This window comes from Arctopsyche grandis, chromosome 13 (assembly GCF_051622035.1).
Source record: "Arctopsyche grandis isolate Sample6627 chromosome 13, ASM5162203v2, whole genome shotgun sequence".
Taxonomy (NCBI): domain Eukaryota; kingdom Metazoa; phylum Arthropoda; class Insecta; order Trichoptera; family Hydropsychidae; genus Arctopsyche; species Arctopsyche grandis.
Genome location: NC_135367.1, coordinates 1,668,280 through 1,683,691, shown reverse-complemented (window position 1 = coordinate 1,683,691; position 15,412 = coordinate 1,668,280). Strand labels below are relative to the sequence as shown.

General features: G+C 35.7%; 1 protein-coding gene and 1 non-coding gene across 2 annotated transcripts in view; one reads left to right on the top strand and one right to left on the bottom strand.

The window, feature by feature from the left end:
* The window catches only part of Pli (E3 ubiquitin-protein ligase pellino), a 79,205-nt gene that overhangs the window by 22,202 nt on the left and 41,591 nt on the right, over positions 1-15,412 (bottom strand). Inside the window, exon 3 of the mRNA XM_077443808.1 lies at positions 13,693-13,924. Within this exon, the coding sequence (XP_077299934.1) occupies positions 13,693-13,924 (232 nt within the window). The remainder of the gene's footprint in view (positions 1-13,692; positions 13,925-15,412) is intronic.
* On the top strand, positions 3,003-3,128 carry LOC143921792 (U4atac minor spliceosomal RNA). Its single transcript, XR_013261464.1, has one exon. It is a non-coding gene; the product is annotated as a U4atac minor spliceosomal RNA (small nuclear RNA).

Here is a 15,412-nt window from a genome sequence, read left to right as displayed (position 1 = left end):
AATGAAGATTTTTTCATGGTTCGACACATTCTCACTACGAGACTGCATTTCTTTACTTCAGTTACTATTATTATATATCCGTGCTAAAACGGAAGTAATCGTCAAAAGTGGAACCGAGCGAAGCCGAGTAACACCACTAGTACTAGATATAAATTATAAAAATAATTACCATACACATACGACTTCACTTATTATACAGTTGGATTTGGAAGACGCATATATCTACATATGTATATATTCGATGTTTCAATTTCAATTCTGCCTAATAGAACCAACCCACACAGTTAGTTAGTTACAAAGATTCCATTATATAACTGATATGGATCTTCACTCTCTCCACTATAGCCGCTACTTTGTCATACTTCTCAATCACGCATACATCTTATCTTTCTCAGTTTTCCCGAGCATACAGCGTTACATACTTCTTTGAGTGTATTGAACTTTGTGATAAAATACAAAATTTAAATTAGCTCACCATATGCACGATGTATGTATGTATGTGTATGAGGCAACTTGTATTCGTATTTCTTAGATATTCAATAATTTGCCTTGTGGGAAAAAATTAGAAAAAAAAACTTTTTTTATAATCTACTACTCTTGTCAAATTGCACCAAATTTACTAATAAGTTGTTTTTATTAATCATTTTTTGTCGAATCAGCTAACTCGGTATAGCCATAGTAAAAAAAATATGAAAGGTGCAATTCAGCATAAAAACGAGCTACGAAGAAGTTAGTAAAAATGAAAACTCGACAACACGGAAGTGTTCGAATTCTGAGATCGCAGTATATAAATAAAAATAATGCTCGACAACTAGCGATAAAGTGGAAAAATTTGCGTACTTAACAGCAGGAAGAGAGCAGAAAAGCGTAGGAAAATCAAGTGCGAGGAAAAATAACAGGAAGAAGAGAGACAGAGAAAGGTAGTAATGAAGCTAGAGTAGGAGGAGAGATAGTACGTCAACAACTGAAGAAATGATAAAAACAACCTTCAATGGAATACTAAAAATACACCATTACTATGGATGTAGTGTATACCACATCCTTATAGCTTGGAGATGATTACTCCACAAGACCTAATTGTGAAAAACGGTACAATAGGGTGATTAGGGCAATAGGCATTTGAGGCATCATGGTAATTGTTAACACGAATCGTAGAAAACCTTTTTTATTGAACGTGTATTGTATTTTAGGATTGCCCTAACGAGCAGCCGAAGACTAGTCATCAGTAGAGGTAGGATAGTCACAGTGTTATCCATTGTTCCATTGTTGTAATCCTTAGTAAAAAAGGTTCCGCAAACCTTTAACAATGCATTTACAACCTTTGAACAATACGCGGCACCTTCTGGGTCCGGTGACTAGTCATCAGTGACTACGGCTATAGAGCGTGCTTTTTCCAGGAATCGGGACGGTTTGGCTCTACTTACAAAGCTAGAGAGCAAAAAAAAAGGTTCGGCCAACCTTTAACAAAGCATTTACAACAATTGAAGAATCAACGGCGCGATCTGGGTCTTCGGTCTTAGTGGCGATGACTCATCACTAGAGGTAGGACCATGCATGCTATTTATTGTTCAATTGTTGTAAATCATTTGTAAAAAAGGTTCGACAAACCTTTACAACATTTGAAAAATATAAAGCCCCTTCAGGGTCCGGGCTTTACTCATCAGTGATAAGTAAAGCCCGGACCCCCAGTCATCACCCCCAAATAAATGGTGCAGTATTGTACTAGAAAGCAAGAGCAAGAAAAAAGGTTGACAATAGTAATTGACAATAGTGAACCATTTTTGTGGGTTAACCCTTTGAATGCTGACCAACACCGATCGGTGTTTTGCCAACGGCGTCAGCCTGAAATACGCCGATCGGCGTATTTTTTGAGTATTTAAAAAATAAACAAGAATACTACCAGCTAAGCTTTTCTAGGTAGCATTGAAAAAAAATGCATAGAACATGGATCGTGTAATCCGTGTCAATGTTTATAAAGACCGTTTGAGACCGAAATTTCTGAATTTATAACCATAGCAGAATTTCTCGATGGCAATCCCTAACTGCTGAGTATTTTAGATTGTGGCTTGGCATTTAGATTGTGAGCATTACATTTTAACAACAATGAAGAAGATGGAACTAGTTTTGGAAAAATACATTCATTAATAGAGTTCTATTGTTTATTTTATATTGTTGCAAGATATATTAGAGAGTCTAAGCACACCTTTACAAAACTCGAAATCCTCGGCGTTATCTAGGTTTTGGATTAGCTACAATTTTTATGCCTGCTTTCTATTGGAAATGTAGGCGAAATTTTCAGCGTGGAGGGCTTTCAATAGAAAAGACGTCAGCACTCAAAGGGTTAAAGCATTCTGGCCGCCTAAGTCTGGTCATCACTTGACATCGGATAGAAAATGTAGCACAGTTGAAAAGGATCACAAAAATGATCACACAATTGAAAATAAAATTTAAAATTTTGCACAACGCGACGAAAGTGAAGTGAAAAGGCAATACACCGGTGAAAGTGGACGAGATAAAGACAGACACCACATTTCACGGAACCGACTGTATCGCAGACGAAGGTCTGGGTCTTCAGTTCGCGACCTCCCCCCCCCCCATTCCCCTTCTCGGTTCATTTGTGGGTCTGGGTCGATGTGGCCATTGTGTGCAAATTCGTCCACAATGGCGATGTCCATTTTCCGGAAATTCGGCTTATCCGAAATATATCGCGAGAAAAGAGTTTTCGCAGTTCGCACACTTTCGTTTGATCGTTGCTCAATTTTTGGCTGAGAGCTAGCTCTAACGACCGCTCTCATTATAATTGCACCGATCATATTTGGTAATAAATCTTGCACTGCAACGACTTACATATTTATCATTTGGAGGCGATTTCTAAACAAATTGTAAAATTTTTATCTAGGTTTACATACAGTCGTCAAGAGATGGCGCTAGGGTCTCTCGGACGAACCAAGCGGTCGCCTCGTATGAGGGTACTTAACGTAATGAAATTTCGGGCCTAAAATACTGTCCTTGTCTTGGGGAGCATAGCGGTCGAGGATCGTATTGTGAGGCTGCTGATGCTGACACCATAATGACTAAATACCCGCGCCCGGCTCAATTTATTGAGTTTGAGTGCAATTTTTGAAATGCCCCTTTACTTTAATAGGGGTGTCTTGACTTTACTAAAAACTTACTTTACTTGACTTTACTTTAACTTTAATAAAATTCATCACGCGGTTATTAACGTTTGATTTGATTAAATTAATATTAGTACAGTTCGTTTCAGCAGACATTGCAGTAGACAAACTCTGAATATCGATTACTATAGTACTCGACGCTATATCTGAAACATCTAAATCTAAATGTCTAAATGTTTCACTAACTTTCATTTTCTACTAGTATTTTGCCCGTTGACATTTTAACAAAATTTTGTAGAGGATTGTGATGACTAGAGGTAGGATAGTCACAGTGCAATCCATTGTTCGGCAAACCTTTAACAATGCATTTACAACCTTTGAACAATACACGGCCCCCTCAGGCTCCGGTGACTAGTGATGACAGAAAGTTGTCAAAATTAAACATGAAGTTCTAAGCAGGGCTGTGGAATCGGAGTCATAAAACCTCAATTGACCCATTTTTTTAATAGGCTCTTATAAGTTTGCTTTCGCAAAAGATTGAGATAAAATTCATAGTCTTCAAATTGTTTTTAACTTGCGCGGTTTGTTACAATTTTCTTTTAAGGGTACCATTCTAGTCTAGAAATTTGAAAAAATCGATTTTTTTTTGTTTCATATTTTCAAAGTTTAAACCTTTATGAATATGTCATTTAGAGGATTTTTCAAAAATCAAATTATTTTCGGAGATATAGCTGTTTTAGTGACGTGGCATCCAACCGGCGCGTAACGTTACCCGAAACTTTAAACGCGTTTTGCTCGAAACTACTTTTTCCAACGAGTTTGACATGATATCTCAAGTTCTAATGGACCAATTAACTTAAAATTTGGTGTGGTTCTTTTTTATATATCCCTCTATGGTCCGTACCAGAATTTTGTAAAAAATTTGTTGTTTAATATTATTAAAAAATTCAAAACTTTGAAAAAAAAAGGCCAAAAAATTACATTTTTACAAACAATTGCCATTTCGCGAAAAAATTTTTTTTATTTTTTTCCGTGGTACGGACCATAGCGACACTCTTAGTAATTAAGAATCTTTTTTTTTTTTTTCGGATGACTAGAAGGGTTGAAATCGTGTCAAGATGGAGGCACCCTTTTTTTTTACCTCCCCCACTTTACCAGCCTGTAATTTTTTCAATTTTTAATGTTTTTTTTTTCAATTTCATGTATTCTTGAAATATTAATAGACATATAATAAAAAAATTTATAGCAAAAATGTTTTTAGTTTTTTTTTATTGAATTTTAAAAAACGCCCAAAATTTGTCCCTCTAGACTAGAATACCCCCTTAAGTGTTATCACTTAACTGACAGTAAAGGGTTAATAGAATTACAGATGTGTCAACTAGAGTCACTAATTTAATTCAAGTAATCCACTAATAAATTTAAATTTAATAATTTCTGTATGAAAGTCATGATTTTAAATTAGGTACATTATATGTATAGGTTAATAAAATCGTTGAATTGCGGGTATTTTGACGTTTTGCGGACAAAACCGATATCTTTTTTTATTCTTATTTTTATTCACATTGATTTTTTTCATGTACTTTTTGTTTATATCTTTTTATTTATATTATGAAATATTATTACCAATAATTCGATAAATTGGGTTACATCATGTAATTTTTTTTGAGATCTAATATGAATAAAGAAGACTGACAGTTCTTTCAGTAATTTTAACGAGATCGTAATTGACGGGTTGAAAACCAGGCTGGTACAATTGACATTTTTAAAAAAATCTGGTTTAAGTGCTAAAATAATAGCATATATGAAATGCTATTATTTTAGCACTTAAACCAGCTTTTTTTTTAAAAGTTACTTGTACCAGTATGGTTTTCAGCCCGTCAATTGACTTATTTTCATAAGAAAAAATTTGGAGGATTAAGTTTATTTATACGTAAATATATACATACATGTATCTATATCATTTAAATTGGGTTTAATTTCGTTGATTTTATGTAAAAGTTTTTATTTAATTTTGGGTTTGTTGTGAATAAATTAAATAAAAATATATTTTTTTATATAACATGCGGCACCTCCAAAAATATTTTCCACGAGCCGCAGTTACATGTCAATTTTAACGATTTTTTGTAATTCCATTCATTTATTATATAATTTTAAAATCGCTATTATTTTTATTACAAACAATTTTATACGTTAACATTAAGATGATTATTCGCCTGCCCACACAAAATCAAAGATGATGTGTACCGATGATTAGAAATGATTTGTACGTGTTGAATATATTATCCATACATAGCATCCTACATGATTTTCAATTGCGTAAAAATGAATGTACATATTCAAATTTGTTACGAATTGAACAAACTGTTCGAATGCTTACATACATACATTTTAACGATGAATTGTTATAAATAGCGGTGAAAGTATGAATTTAATATGTTTATGAATTAAAACATTACTTTCTACATTACTACACAAATCCGCTTATACCGAAATTGCAATTTCTATACGTATGTATGTATGTACGTAGATTTCAATCAGTCATAATCGTTAGTGGATTAAGTATATAATTGCTCGATGCGGAATAAACGCAATTTAACAGATGTAAATCAAGGCTAATTAATGCATATATACAGTCATTACAAAAAAGCAATACTTTTAAATGCAATTTGTTTTTATACTTTATGTTTCAAGCGGGGTGAACAAACTGATGACAGTAAAATAATGTTTTGTGAATCATGTAGGCGTTGAAATGTAAATTAGCCTCATCATAGAACCAAATAAAATCGATTGCTGGAAAAATTTCATCTAAAATCTGTCTAAATGACAGTTTTATACAAAAAATATGTACAGCAGTTAAATAAAAAAAAAATAATATTGCGTAGGGGTGGGTTCAGGGATCCAAATGATAGGCCAAAGTTGATTCACAACATTTATTTTACGACCGCTAGTCCACTACGTCCACTCGGCTACCTCCTTTTAAAGGCAGGTAGCTGAGTATTCGGACAAGCAGTAGCTCGAACAGCCCCGGCATTCTCCGTAAACTTTTATTCCCAACAAACGCATTTGACTTTATTTCATTTGAAATAATATCTCAATCCTAAAAGGAGCGTTGTATATCCAGCTCCGTTTGGGTTAAAATGTGTATGTAATAAATTCAAAACGACATATAACTAGATTAATTGGAAGTTCAATTCGGGGTTCCATTTAGTTCGGGGACGACCTGCCATATGACGTTTATTGAATTTATGAGATTATATTTCATTGCGAGATAAGGTACAGTTAATAGCAATAACATAACCAAGAAGATATTTCCTACGCATTTAAACAATTCAAATTCAAATTTTGAAATAGATGAAAGATTTAATTCATAACAATTTTTTGAAATTCTATATAACCCACTGTGAAATATTTTGCAATTATACACACACACAGTGCTTACTTTTATATATTACATAATGTAATATCTCCTACTCGAATGGGATATCACTTTCAATGAGGCCTCTTATATATAATACATCTATTGTGCATTTATTACAGTAATCCTTTACTTTTGAAATCATGCCTCAGACAAAGCCAAAGCGTGTATAAGATCTAATGACATTAGAAAAATAAACATGTCACCAATTATACACCGGTGGGTGTCAAACTTAATCTTTCTGACGCTGAACTACGTCTATACGTTTGGTTTTGATTTTTAAATGCTTTTTATTATTACGAAATTATGTTCACAATACATCTTATATCTATTTTAATAGCTACTGATCTACTGATCATTTTCTATTTTACAATTTAATTTAATTTGGTTAGTTAACATAGTATTATATTATTCTAATGTTGGTCTTTACGTTTACCGCTTTGAATTTCATACAGAAAATCGCACGCAAAAAATAAACAGAATAAGTTTCATTCATTCAATGACAATCTTAAGCCGCGATAAACTTCGGCTATATTGAAAGAAGATATACAAAAAAAATCCGTCAAGAATGTGTCGAAATATGTACACAGCGATAGCGAAAACCGCAGTCCACTTGAGAGGGGAATGAATTCGACGGCATGAAAAGCTTCAGCGAAAGCTCTCGGGAAAGAGAGATGGGAGGGGGTGGGATGTGCGCCCTTTCCCGGTAGGGGGGTGAGACTAAGGAATGGTGGGTGGGTGGGTGCGGATAACCGGGTGACCCGGTTAAAAATAGACCGAAAACCTTCAACGTCACAGACCAGACAATAAGCCCAGCCGGCAATTATAATATAATGACCACACGGGTGGGGATGGGGTTGGGAGGCATTTGCGGTACTTGATTGCAATTTCGCTTTCGATCGCATGCATAATGGAGGACAGTCGAGTGTTGCACCATATTTACGTACAATACGTATATACACACACAACGTCATAAGTGCACTTGTTACGACGATAGCTATTGGACAACTGGAGCGGAACTCCTGGAGCATCTTGCAATTGCGAAAACTTTCGCAATGTCCAATTTCGTGGCTCAATGATGGGTACTGACGCAGATGCGATTGCTTAGTAATCCGAGCTAACTGTGGGAGAAATCGTACTTGGTTCGGTTCAACGCCTGCTATGTATGCACTATACAGGTACGACAGATTAAGGACGTAGCACAGTGGTGCACAACACGTTTTTTTTTAGATATTCCCATATTTGATGAAATGTAGGAGAAATTATAAGATCGTGCGAATTAACAATGATATGAAGACACGCCCCTAGTCACCTAGGAATGCCGTGCCGTACGATTTTGTATGTCTGCGCCAATATACATCGACCCTTTGTAAAATTTAAAATAGAATAAAAGTAAAATAGAAAATAAAAAAAGAATTTAGAATTTTTACAAAATTTGCAAATAATAACATCTTTTAAATTTATAGAAAATTTTCACTACAGCACAATTTTTCACATTTGAATCAACTTTGAGTGCTGTCTTTTCTGTTGGAAGCCCGCCACGCTGAAAATTTCGCCAACATTTCCAACTAGAATTATTTAGAAATCCAATTGAAATCATGTATAAAAATTGTAGCTAATCCAAACAAACCCTGGATCACTACCCTAGATAACTACCGCCGAGTTTTGTAAGGGTGTGTTTAGACTCTATAATATATCTTGCAACAACATAACAAAAGAAGTATATTAATGAATGTATTTTTCTAAAACTAGTTTCATCTTCTTCATTGTTGTTAAAATGTAATGCTCACAATCTGAAATACTCGGTAGTTAGGGATCTCCATCAGGAAATTCTGCTATGGTCATAAAATCCCGGTGTAACCCAGTCTTACTAAACATTGACAAATTAATGACACTGATTAAACGCACGAGTTCAATGCGTTTTTTTCAATGCTATCTGGAAAGGCTTATCGGGTAGTATTCTTGTTTACTTTGTACATGCTCAAAATACAACGCCTTTCGGCGTTTTTCAGGCCCATTGACTTGTTGGCAAAACGCCGATTAGCGTTGGTCAGGACATTCAACACAACAGAGATAAATTAGATTTGTAAGGTAGCTCTCAAGGAGAAGAAGGGAAGGGTGGAGCAACATAAATAACATGGGGAAAGCCATATTTCCTAACGGGGAATATATAATTGAACTTTATTTCAAATACTTCAATTCACTTCGTATGATTATTTAAAGTTTAATTAATTAGCACCCTTCATAAATTTTCAACATCCAATTCAATCTACCGTGTATAAGGAAGTTTCACACTTTGATATTAAAGCCACAACATTTTTTTAATAATTTCATCCCAATTACCCGACTGATCGAATTGTATCAATTCGGTTGGCAGGCAAGTTCATCGTTTCTGAAGAACAGCTACGACAGACAATTTGCTAAAAATAAGGTCCGCCCTTAAACAATCACACTTACGAAAGTGGGTCAGCCGAGAAACTACGGACTGAATTGTCGGTTCCATAAAAATCATTACCACTTTCTGTTTTGCCGTTTCCAGAAGGCAGTAAAAATGTTCGAAACAGGTAAAATAGCTACAGCTAAAATCAAGAGGAGTATTGAGGCGTTTTCTAGATGGAGAACTCATTAAAAATTTTTTTTTTAAAATGTACAGAAGGAAATTTATATTATTTTTGCCTCATAATGATAAAATTTAGCCTAAATATCCAAAACGGTTTGAAAGGGGCCGCGGAAATACAGTAGGTCTGCACTGGACTAGAATGCATGGATTAGTCCAAGTGGTTATCCGTACGATCAGCGATTATTGCGCGATAACTGAAAAGTGGGTGTTCGTTCATTTGATAACTGCAAATGGGGTGGGCGGCTTTTCGTTCATAAGGCATTGAGTATCGATTTCTTATGTAAGTCGTAAGCGCCGTAATGGTTGCAGCGTTTGTATAAAAATATAATTCGATATAAGACAGGGTCGGACAAGCTGACAGGTTTGGGGGGCAAACTACAACATTTTATGAGGCGCAACAGGAACGGTTAGAAAGCCGACAAAGATTTCATTCCATCACCCCTACCACGTGTCCCATCCCATTGGTATCGGGATAATATTTTTGGCACGGCTGTAAAATAAATTACACGACAAATGTCAAAACGACATTTAATGTCAAATTAACATCTGTAAAATAGCTCGCACGACAGAATCAGCGTTCGCTCGGCAAATCAAACGCCAAACGGGTAGCCAGTAACAAAAATAAAATTTTACGTTTCAGTGAAATCATAACCAGTCAAATTTTCACTGGGTATAGTTGAGTGAAATCGAATCCAATTACATTTTCGCTGGCCCCTATCAGTGAAATTATAATTTTTGACAGTAGGATGATAGCGCGTCGCCCCGCTCCCGTCCATTCCCACTCTCCTCATGGTCCACACATCGTAATATCTAAAGGGCGGATAGGGAGCATGCTTTTTCCGGAAATCGGGCGTTTTGGGTCTTTTTACAAAGCTAGAGTGCAAAAAAAAAAGTTTGGCGAACCTTAAACAAAGCACGGCCAACAATTAACAATGAACAGCACGCTTCCGTTCCGCTCACTATTAATATTTTAGCAGCCAACACTTATTTATTTAAGGCTTAGGTTAGGTTAAGTTAAGGTTGGCCCTGTTAATTTAAGATTATGTTATTAGTAGTCTTCGGCGGTGGAGTGTGCTTTTTCCAGGAAAGAGGGCATCTTCCAGGAAACAGAGCAAACTACAAAGCTAGAGAGCAAAAAAAAAAGGTTCACCATAAAAATGAACAACGGTGCGCGGGGTCGCGCCGGCCTATGGTTATTAGTAGTCACCGGAGCCTGAGGGGGCCGTGTATTGTTCAAAGGTTGTAAATGCATTGTTAAAGGTTTGCCGAACAATGGATAACACTGTGACTATCCTACCTCTAGTTATTAGGGTCGGTATTTATTTGTCAAATTTTTATTTGTTACTGACAACCCATTTGACGTTTGATTTGTCGGGCGAACACCGAATCTGTGCGAGCTAATTTAGAGAGGGGCACTCTTTTTATTTGCAGGGTGACATGTTTTAGAGATGGATATTCGCATATAATGACCTAATTTGTCTGGAAATAGGGCTATTTTGCCGGGCCGATAAATGGCATATATGAAATCCTATTATTTTAGCACTTAAACCAGCTTTTTTTTTTAAATGTCACTTGTACCAGTCTGGTTTTCAGCCCGTCAGATGGTACCCAACAGTATCTACACACAAGCGAGCTCTTCCAACAATTCACTACTAAGGAAATTGAACGTATTACTTAAAAAAAAGTGGCAGGTTCGATTGATCGAACAACGACAACAAATGTCAAGTTCATTTCAAACAAACAAAAAAACTGTATCATCGAGTACGTACATGCTGGAGGGGGTATAGTGGGGGCGTAAGTTACGCCACTGAAATTTGCCTACAACGTCAAGGTTGGAGAAGCCCACCCGACAAATGCGGAATATACTACATATGTACGTACAAGAAACGAAAACGAATTTTGGCAAGGTCGTCGCATTTTAATGCGAATTGGTAACGAAGACCGGTTTTCGCGATGTGTTTTGTTATTATGCAACGAGAGCGCAGCTATGACGCAGAAATAAATACTAGGATACGTCAACTAGGAGATGGCAAGTATGAGGGGAAGCAGAAGCGATAATTGCACCGTGAAATATTTATGCACAAACTCCAAAGGGGAGTTGGCGCAAATAGACCCGAGTCAACTTCCTCGAACTTAACGACGTACTCAAGTTTTGTAAATTATCAGCAATATATACATGCATACCATACAGTTACAGTTGAGTATTTTGGTATTTACTTGTGGGTTATTTTGTCGCGTGCTAAGACTTGAGTTCCGTTCAAAGTGTGTTAATACTTGAAAAGAGCTCAAGCTTAAGGAAAGTGTTCAGCGAAATAACACTTTCAAATATTTAATCGCGTTAAGGACTATTGTAATGAAATGTTAAATGAACTAAGAGGTTAGTAAAAAGAATACACGAGACTTGGTAATTATTTCCTAGCTCGTGCTTTGGAACAATAATAATAAGTTTATTGAATTCCAAGTGGTATTGACTATGCAAGGTTTCACGATTTTCTTCACTTAAAAACTAATTCTCTCGTATTTAAACCTGTTTGTTTCGTATAAAAAAAATGAGAGTAAATAAGCGATTTAAGTATGTACGTATGGTAGAGATCACCTATGAAATTCGTATCATAATGATGTCAAATCGTTCAACTTGGAATCCCGGGCCCTATGATAAACTAAATATATTTTTAAAAGTGCGAAAAATCTATCAGAACTTTAAGAAAAATATCTACATAAATGTTGGTTGCTATTTTTTCAAATAATTGGTATAACAGAAAATATGATATAACAGGTACGACTTCATATGGACACGAAAAATACGTGGATCGAAAATTAATAAACATTTGGCATTGAATAAATATGTATTTTTATGTAGAATAATATAAAATATCAATATTGGCCCGGTGAAAGTCCCGAAACGAGCCCCTTCGGGTAGTCCGGGCCCTGTCATTTTGGGGGAAGGTAGGGTGGGCAGCCCCCCCCCCCAGATTTGAACGGGACTATCCACGTTGTTTAATGTATTATTATGAATAAAATATAATAAAATGGTATTGTAAATAAAATGATATAATAATAACATTATAGTTTTCAACATTTATAAAATGTTAATTATATATTTTTTAGTTAAAAAAATAAGTTAAATGTATTTTCAAGAGATTATTTTGTACTTTCTATTAATAGGTTTTTTAAATTATTTTTATTGATAAAAATATCTATATGTAAATAAAAAAAAATAGTTAAAATTCATATACACTCATTTTTTAAATATATTACAACCCCCCCCCCCCTAGAAAGTCATTCCTTACTGGTCAAAAATTTTGCCCCCCCCTGGGAAAAGCTGAAATGACGCCCCTGGGGCCCTGGAACTTTGCCCCCCCCCTCTTTCGGCGGCCCTTGTCACATGCAGTTTTGAGATCAGCGACTTATATATGTAGCTCATATTTTGAGTCTTTGAAAGTTCTTACAGCCTTACTTCCGTGTGTGCAAGCAGAATACGAGGGGACTCGATTAGACGTCACCTAGTCTTCTTGTATCCGGTCGCTGAATCTATATTTTCATTTTATTCAATCAATAATGCACACTCGTCTAACAAATTTCTCCAATGCGAATCCATTAAGATATAGATATACTATTCATTAAGATCCATTAAGATTAGATATAGATTAAGAATTATTTATTAATTGTTCAAACAAGTATAAACACACACATTAAACTCGACATCTATGGTCAAAAGATTAACAGCCACAAAGGCATATGTATATATAGCACATTTTTGCAGAATTTCCTAATCAATGAAAATGCTGAATAAACCGAATTTTCGCGAAAGGGGTGGGACAGGGTTGCCAATTTGTTGGAACCGTTTCAATGAAGTCAAATAAATTGTGGTCACGGGATAGACAATATTTTTTCATCCAAGGCACTATTAAGGTCTGACCGCACTATGCGCCTACGACACGACACGGCAGCGTGCGGCCAAATATTGTTTGTATGAAATTGTATGAGATATAACGCACTACGAGTCACGCAACAGAGATGCTTTTTGTATCAACATTGCCGTGTCGTGTCGTGCTGCAGCAATCGACGGCCGTATAGTGCGGTCAGACCTTTACAAGAAAGTTCATTACATTTTCAAGATTTGTATAATTTTTGACAAAAACTATATGAATTTTTAGAATAAATAACGGGTTTCCGGAAACCCATGGAAACCATTAAGGGTGACACCATTGGCATAGAAACCGTGACCACACAATTGAAAGCATTACATGCTAGCCATTAATCCACGCCGCTGTTTAAGCAGCTTAAGTAAAGGTACGAACAGATAGAGTTGGACGCGTGAAGGAATCACGCTGTGAAGTCTCTGAAGGGTCGAATAGTATGAGTGGTAACCAAGTCGATCAGGTACACGTATATACAGACATATAGGGGTAATATTTCATACATCTGAATTCAACACTTTCGTAAAACAGTACGTAAAGACAATCGCAGCGAGAAGTCATCAACTACACTATCCCTATCCAGATAAATACACGCATGGGGGTAAATCAAACTCGGTATACCTGAAACATGTCCGTGGAGTCATCCTCTGTGTACTCGACGATGACGGCATGATTCCTGGAGAGCGTATAGGAGATGCTGTGCTGATTGGCGTCAAGGATCGCCTGTGACGAGTGTGGGGTGCGTACGACGTAATGACGCGACCTGCGTACACCATTTCCGGCCGTACGACGTTGTAAAACGAACTTAGACCGACGTCGACCGCGATCTCCAGCCGGCAAGAACCCATTGTATCTGAAATCATAAATCACACTTGTTAAGTACAAACTGACATGAAAGCACATGAAACTTTGTGCTGATTGCGTATGTGTGTTTGTGTGTGTGGTAAAACTGTGCGATTATGTTCTGTGTATGAGCAACGCAACTAGACTGCGTGTAAACCGGAAGTAGTCATTTTTTTTTAAACAATATTATCTTTTTGATATTTAATGCGTATAATATATATATATAGTGATATTAAGTAATAAAAAAAATTGAACAAAATCCGGAAATAGAACTTTTGTCTTGTGTAAGTTTCCCTACATTTGCGCTCAATTTGTATCGATATACAATAATAACGAACAAGAACAATAATAATAATAACTTTTTACTCCAGACGATAGGGAGAATAGTGCAATCCCCAACGCCCATATAAATAATGTATAGATAATAAAAACAATATTATTGAAAAATAGTAAAAAAAAAAACATATATAAATAATAATTATTTAACTATTTAAAGCGTTCGGTGGAGAAGTTCCATCCATCGAACATACAGTGAAGAATGCAAATGAGAAGATGCAGCTGCAAGAAGACAATTAGACGATAAAAATATACGAAGACGTAGAGAGGCCGCTCTCATCCTGAGAATGGCCTCGAAGTATATGTTTGTTTATTTATCGAGTTTTGTTTTTAGTCCTTCTCATATTCCTAATAAAGTCATGGTTGGTCACAGGGCTGGTTCAAAGGTGCAGAAGACTGACTAGGCACGTGTCTAGGGGCGCCACAGAAAAGGGGCGCAGCGAGGCGCCCCCTTTTTTTTTTCTTTTTGTGATTATTAAATTTAAAAAAAAAATGATTTGGCTTTCTATAAAACATTATATATTCAACTCAATTTTTCTACTCGAAGTAACAATACTGATTGTAAAATATTATAATTTACGAGGATCGCAGGAAGCTGACTGGTAAATATCAACGACTTGTAAAACAGCAAACTATCGTCGGCACAAATGGTAATTTGGAATTGTATTTTATATAAAAATACCGCTGAAACATATGTTTGTATGTAAACTATGTAATATACATCAGGGATGGATTTGCTACGCGAAATTAAATATCTTAACCAATCATATTTGAAAGAAGAAATGTCACTATAAAATTCTTCAATTCATTGTTAAATAAAAATGAATGTCTTCATTACCGAATTTATTCATAGTTATCCGTATTTTATTATTTTTTATACATAAAACGTGCCTATTTTGAATAAAAATTTAAAATTCAATTTTTTGTTTTTGTCTTAATATTCTTCAAAATAAAATTCCAAGAACTTTCATGAAATTAATTGTTTAAAAATTTAAGGGAGGGTGGGGGCACTGAAACCAATCTGCCGAGGAGCGTCATATACCCTCGGGCCTGGTTGGTCACATCCCAATTTTTTGACAAATTCTAAGGGAGGTTATCAACGGAATTAAAAAGATCACTATAGATAATCGCTTGCAAGAGGCAATGTCATCAATCGAATATC